We start from the raw sequence: 7,452 nt of genomic DNA, 5'->3' as shown, positions 1-7,452 counted from the left end.
ATTTGACAGACAGAGATCTACAAGTAGGCAGAGAGGCAGGGAGAGAGAGAGAGGAGGAAGCAGGCTCCCCGCTAAGCAGAGAGCCCGACGCGGGGCTCGATCCCAGGACCCTGGGATCATGACCCAAGCCGAAGGCAGAGGCTTTAACCCACTGAGCCACCCAGGCGCCCCCTTTTCATTTGTTTTCTAACCAACAGGCATGAATATTTTGTATATTTTATCATCAGTACCTTCTGTGCCTTCTTGTAAACATCACATGTAATATTTATGAAATTCATTTTTTCAGGAAATTAGATTTATGATTTGCAAGATGAAATAAAGAGTAAGATAACATGTCCTATGAATAAAGAATAGTCAAAAAGTATGAGTTAAATTTTTGAAAATAAGTCTGCCTTGGAAATGCTGTATTTTTTCTATATTCATACAAAATTATTGTGGATTCAAGTTTTGTTGCATCTGGACAGCTGCACAAGAAGCAGAACATTTAGTTAACCTGTTAGGAGTAAAATGTTTCTAAAAGATAATTATTTATTACATGTAGTAACTTGAAGCTAATAACTTGAAACACTTCAAAAAACAAAATTGAAATACTTGATCAATTTTTATTTCAAAATGTCTACAAAGTTTTAACTCTCCATTATACAAATAATTTTTCAAAATTGAGACATTATTCAAATGTAAGCCAAAGTCCTTATACAAATAGAATACACAGAAAGATCAAAAATATACATATTCTCTCAGTAAATTTTGTTACATAAATAAGAAAAATATATACAGCTCGTATTTTCAATTTAAAGAACAATTGTCTTAACACTGCAACCACATATAGAAGGTATTAAAATTAAAAGAAATACTACAGTAAAAGATACAGGAACAACAAATTCATCATATGACATCTACAAATCATAAAGATATACATAACCAATCTTCAAGGAATACATACTTCACACTTGAATCTTAATTTTTATTTCACTTTGTTCATTTTTTAGAATATTCTGTAGATAGGTAAAATTCACAGTTCTACCAGCTATCTTTGATACAAAACTTATAGCACGTGAAGAAATCTACGTCTTTGTACTTTGGGATAGGTGTCAAAAGAATTAAGTTGAATTTGTATGAACCTGTGTTAAAATTTTCCAAGTAAACTGAATTGGTTATTGAAAAGTCAACCAATTCTTTTTAAGTAGGAAATGGGAAAAAGCCAAACACTTGAAAAGTCTCAACATAGTAAAGCAATAAAAAAAAGATTATGCCAATGGTTTCCTAGATTGTTAAGCAACTGAGCTAGATACACATTTAATTATGTTTTGCCCCAGAAATTCTCCTTCCTTTTCTGAGCCCGTGCCAGAGTCTGAAAAGCCCGGAGACTAGAAGCCGCAGACCGAGCAGAGATCTCAGATAATCTGTCCTCATCTGCAATGAAAAAAGTATAATCATTGTAGAAAATACCTCTAATAAATATATTTTATAACAGTAACAGAAAATTAAAGGCACCAAACTCTATAATGTCAATATTGAATCTGTCAGAAAAAATTATTAAAATATAAGATATTAACATTTTCAGGATAGTTCACTGTAAAATCCCAAGTTTACCATATTTAGAAATCAAATATTTTAATGTTAAATGAGCATTCTGTTTCCTGCCTGAAATCCCACAACGTCGTTACCTGAAACACATGGCCTGTGATTTCAGTATTACTTGGAAACAATTCATCATCATACTGTCTTGTCCTACTTTAAAAAGCACAGATGTTCTAAGCAAAAAGCTTTTATAAGCATTTTAAAAGTAAAATGCTATACCTTAACATAGTGCTAACATCACATTTCTAAAATAATTTCACTTAATGTAAAAATAATGTTTGACTTTAACATGCTATCCTTCATCATTACAGAAATTCCTCATTCTCAGTAAGCAAATCTGTTATAAGGTTATTTGTAAACACTGTTCTTCCATTAAGAAGAAAACACAGCTGGATTCAAAGTATCCAGGTGTTTGCATTTCAAAACCCAATAACTTGATTTCTAGTTCACTGAATTCTGAAAAAAGTCCCAAATTTATGAGGACAGAAAATCTTCAATGTATATGAACTTATAATACATAAAGTATTAATTCAAATTTACTTTCACATTTATAAATTTATAAACTCAGTAATTTCATATATTTTAGAATGAATTAAAATAGTAATTCTGATTGTTCACACCAGGAATTCAAAATTCTTCCTGCCACTATTAGAAGCAAACGAATTTGTCAGAGTGACTGCTACACAAGAAAAAAGTCCGTTTTCCCTAATCATATTTTTTTGAGAAATGAAAATTGACAATATATGAACATTTGAAAAAAATAGCAGTTTTGCTAGACCAAATTCCTGAACCCCCAGCTAGCCAGGATGGAAACGGAAAGAGTATTAACCTCACGTGTGATGCTAGGCATAATCTCTCTTATCTGTTTGTCCTAAAAAAAATTCTTCAAGTTGATTTTAGGTCCCAGTTTACTCATTTGTAAATGGGGATAATTTAACCCCCATCACAGGGTTTCACAGGTCTAATAAAATAATATCTGTAGAAGTGCTTTGTAAACTATAAAGTACTAATCCAATGTTGAGATCATAATACTGTTATAAAATACCATATAATAAAACCTCATTCTTTGATCATATGTTATTTCACTACTGAAATACCTTCATCATTAAAGACTTCATGCTGAGGCAACTGGAAATTGTTCATCTTTGCTTTTCCCACTTGAAAAAAAAAGGGCAAAAAAATTAGCCTTCAAAGCCACCTAACAGTATAGTATATTTACAGGAAAACCTTAGCGAAAGTAAACTATCAAAAATTTTATTAATCTTATATTTTTAATAGAAATTATTATTAACAGCCACTCACTAATTTACAACGTGCTTAACAAATATGTAAATAAACAAGAGAAAATTTCTAGAATTCTTTACAGTGACAATATTGATCTATTCTGTGTTTTTTTTTAAGATTTTATTTATTTATTTGTCAGAGACAGAGCACAAGCCAGGGTGGTGTGGGGACAGGCAGAGGGAGAAGCAGGCTCCCTGCTGAGGAAGGAGCCTAATGTGGGACTCAATCCCAGGACCCTGGGATCACGACCTGAGCCGAAGGCAGCCACTCAACCGACTGAGCCACTGAGGTGTCCCTATTCTAATTTTAAAGAAATGCAGTAGGCTTCTATTTTTAGATTTATTTACTTATTGGGGGTGGAGAGGAAGAGGGAGAGAGAGTCTTCAGCAGACTCCGTGCTTTGGACAGAGCCTGATGTGGGACTCAGTCCCATGACCCTGAGATCACAACCTGAGCTGAGGGCAAGAGTGGAATGTTTAACTGACTATGTCACCCAGGGGCCTCAAGAAATGCTGTAGGCTTCTGTTTAAAGATGGTAGATGGACTACACACATTTATAAGAATGACATAAACCCATAGGACAGAGAAAATGAAAGACAATGAAACAGTAACAAAATTTTGGAAAATGGAAAGCAAAGAGAAAAACTCAGAGTGTGTTATCGTCATACCTAAGCTGAATCCTAAGCCAGTAGAGGAAGGAAACGAAGAGGCAACCAATTTGTTCTCCGCTCCTGGCTCAGGCGTATGAGTACTAAGTACCCTTGAAAGTTGGAGTGAAGGTAAGACTGAACCAGGAAACTGTCTTATAGAACAGTCTGCCAAAGCCTTCTTTAAATTTGCACAGTTGGCTAACTGTTCTTCCTCCCAAAAGAGGAATGGAGGTTTCCTCTCCAAAGCTTTATCAGAATGACTCTGACTGAAGAACACAGGTTCAACTAAGGGCAAAGGTACCATATTCAAAACAGGGGAATTCTATATATCATTTATCTCTTCAAAGAGATAAAATAAGACATCCATAAAATAAGAACAAGATGCTATATAAAGGGAGTATACAGGGCTGAAAAAATTCTTAGAAATTAAAAATACTGAAAAATCTTTAAAACTCAGAAGAAGGGGTAGAAAACAAAAATGAGTAACCCTTTCAAATTAAAATAAAAAGACAGAGATGGAAAATAGGAAAGGTAAGGTAAGAAAATAAGATCATGTCCAACATCGGAATAACAAGGAGTACCAGAAGAGGAGGAAACAAACAATGGAGGGGAAGGAATTACTGACTAAATAATTTGAGAAAGTGAGGAACCAAGTTCCCCAGCTGAAAAAGTCCACTGAGTACTAGCAAAAGAGAGACCTGCAGTAAAAGCTCAGAGGACTGAGTGTGAAGAGAAGGTCCCCAAAGATGCCAGGGGAAAAGAAGCCACACACAATGATCAAAAATGAGAACACAAGACTTCACAACAGTAAAAGTGGAAGCTAGAAAAGAGCAGAACAATGCCTAATAAAACCAAACGAAAATAACTTACAACCTTGAATTCCCCATCTAGGCAGTGGTTAGCAGTATCTGAAGACATTTTTAGATGTCACACCTGAGAAGGGCGCTGCTGGCATCTAGTGGGTTGCCTATATGTGTATAGAAAACACTTGAAAGAAGCCTCACACTTGAGGCCCCCTGGGGGGGCTCAGTCCGTGCAGTGTCTGCCTTTGGCTCAGGTCATGATCCTAGGGCCCTGGAATCAAGTCCCACATCTGGCTCCTTGCTCAGCAGGAGGCGTGCTTCTTCCTCTATCTCTGCCCCTCCCCTGCTCATTCTCTCTCTCAAATGAATAAATAGAACTGAAAAGAAAGAAATGAAAAGAAAAAAAAAGAGAAGAGAAAAGAAAAGCTCACCCTCACACAAAAGTGAACTGGGGTTACAGCCCAGCTGATTGTTTCAGAGAAGAGACTTTTCCCATTTAAAGAAATCTGTTACATTAACTAAAATACTAGGTAACATAATTGATTAACACATAGTATTTACTTAAGCCTTTGTACCCATCAGTGTAACTTTCATTTAAAAAGACAAAAAGTTAAAACCAAAGTAATTACCATTATGCTGAAATTCTGGATCTCTCAAAGAGCCCTGAATTCGACGAGAGGGATGCCAGTAGGATGGAGCACAGGGTGGAGAAGGAGACTGCCCAGGTGTGTTTGTTGGATATTCTGGAATTTTTGAAACTGGAAGAGTTACCTCAGCAAATCTGGGGATATTGGTTTCAGAATCTTCCCTCAAAGGCAGGGGATCCACTGTTTTTATACCAGCAGCTGGAGAAGTCAGGAGGGACATGGCATGACTTTCTTTCTAAGTGACCAAAAAAATAAGATACATATATGTCTGTATATATATAAAAAAATCAAACCTTTCAACACACAAAAAATAAAACAATAAAATCAATAGGAGAAATTACAGGAAAATCTATGTAACCTCAGTGTGGGGAGGATATCATAAGCCTAACAAACAATATTGGTAAACACACTTAGCTATATAAAAATATATAAACATTCAAAAAATTTTAAATCACAAATTTGAAGAAAATATATAACTTATATATTGACAATGAATTATCACTGCCACATAAATATTTCTTTTAAAGTAGTGAAGGATAAACTAATTAAAAATGGAAAAATATATATATAAGCAAAATTTATATAGACATAAATTACAAATAGGAGAAATATCCTACCTCACTAGTAATCAAATAATTTCAAAATAAAAGGATCAAGTTACTAACTTTTCATTTACCAAATTTAAAGGTTAAAAATTTTTTTAAAAGCCACACTATAATGCTCAGTGCTGACAAGGATATGGAAAAATTGGCACTCTCCTAGAGTGTCATTGGGAGCACAATCTTTCCGGGAGCTGGTGAAACACCGAAAGCTTTAAAACTTTGTCTTCTTTTATCAACCAATAACACTCGGGGAGTATTTACACAAAAATAGATAATATGAACAAAAAGGAAGCTAAAGGACAATTTCATTACAGCATTTGTTCAAAACAAAAAAATTAAAATATTAAGAAATAACAATAGGCATCTAGTTTTAAAAAACTGCTTTCAATAATAAACAGCCGGTATAACTATAGGTTGCATATCATGTTGCCTTTAAAACTTAATTGTAAGTGACATTTAAAGATATGTAAATATGTTCACAATTCATTGCCAAGTAAGTAAAAATAGATTATGAAACCTTATCTAAAGCACAATAGACAAATACACTATATACCTGAAGAATTCAAACATTCAATAGTGGCCGGCCCTGAACAGTAGGGAGGACAGCATTTACTTTGTTTAGTTGGTCAGTATTTTCTATTTTCCACAATGATAATGTATCACTATCCTCAAAGTCCTTGTATAATTTTACTTATTAGAATTCAAACCAGTGAAATTAAACATAGTTCCAAACTTTCCTAATCATTCCTCGTAAATGTGGCTTTTACTCTGTGACTTAGGGTTTATCAACACAATATTCAAAGCACTGCTTTCTGACCTTAGGTATCATTTTCTGCAATTAGAGAATGTACTGCTTTTAAAGTGGAGAAGGCCTGGGGTCTTATCCAACAAACATTTCTTTTTAAATCAAGATGTAAAATAAACCACAAATCTTCCTCTTGCTTCCCTTTTTATAATTATAGGTATCACTTGGGAAAACTATTATTTTTTCTTTTTCTACATATATACACAGAATTTAAGATCTGTCTTATTGGTTTCACTATTGCTAAAAAGGCCTGAATGAAATCTCTAGAGTATTTGTAACCTATGGGGTTCCCAAGTTTAATGTCATGGCTTTGGTGATCTGTTTTTGAGCCTAAAGCCTTCTCATTGGCCTCACCATTCTACCCCGTACCCCCCCATACAGCCCATTTTCCACTAAAGAGCCCACATGATTTTATCACGTAAATCAGATCACGTTTGCTGTCTAGCTTTCAACCCTCTCGGGGCTTCCCAGAAGCCTCAGAGTTACATTCCCCCCTCCCTTACCCAACCTCCCTTCCAAAGCTCATTTCCTACCCTTCTCCTCACCCCAGTCACATTGGTCTTCTCACTCTTTAAAACTCTCACTGCTGCACACTTGTACTTACTGCTCTTTCAAACTGGAAAAAGTCTCCGCTAATCTCTGCCTGGACCCATCCCTCATTGAGTCAGGTCTTAGCTAAAATATCACCTCCTCAGAGGTGCCTGTCCTGATGGCCCAGTGTAAAGCAACCTCACCCACACCTTGGAGGTCCTTTGTGATTTTATTTGTGCTGAACTTTTCTTTTTAAAAAATTACCTATTTCTCAAAATGAAAAGGTAAGCTCCATGAGGACTGGGATTTTGTCTTGATTACCAATGAATCCCCAGGTCCTAGAACGGTGCCTGACACACAGCAAGAGCACATTACATAGTGAATTGGGTGAATGAAAGTGAAATTCCTGATGTCCCCCTCCAAAGGTGATTTCTTTCCAGAGCTCTCTTACTCGGTATATGGCATCCCCCATCAATCCTGTTAGGCAAGGCAGAAACGTAGAAGTCATTCATAGTCTCTTACCCCTCTCCATGATGCAACCCAGCACTG

At 35.5% G+C, this 7,452-nt stretch overlaps 1 protein-coding gene across 6 annotated transcripts in view; it reads right to left on the bottom strand.

Moving 5' to 3' along the window:
- Positions 1–579: 579 nt before the first annotated feature.
- The window catches only part of LOC111142225 (Mdm1 nuclear protein), a 32,829-nt gene continuing 25,956 nt past the window's right edge, over positions 580–7,452 (bottom strand). For 4 of the 6 annotated variants that reach the window (XM_022495257.1, XM_022495258.1, XM_022495259.1 and 1 more), the window contains 3 exons: positions 4,948–5,200; positions 2,679–2,738; positions 589–1,413 (listed from right to left, as the gene is read on the bottom strand). In XM_022495257.1, coding sequence (XP_022350965.1) covers positions 1,301–1,413; positions 2,679–2,738; positions 4,948–5,200 — 426 coding nt within the window. In that variant the 3' untranslated portion in view covers positions 589–1,300. Of the gene's footprint in view, positions 1,414–2,678; positions 2,739–4,947; positions 5,201–7,452 lie in introns of those variants that run through there. The other 2 variants (XM_022495260.1, XM_022495261.1) reach the window with 2 other exon arrangements.

This window comes from Enhydra lutris, unplaced genomic scaffold (assembly GCF_002288905.1).
Source record: "Enhydra lutris kenyoni isolate GAN:26980312 unplaced genomic scaffold, ASM228890v2 scaffoldscaffold7, whole genome shotgun sequence".
NCBI lineage: Eukaryota > Metazoa > Chordata > Mammalia > Carnivora > Mustelidae > Enhydra > Enhydra lutris.
This window is presented reverse-complemented; position numbering and strand designations above follow the sequence as displayed.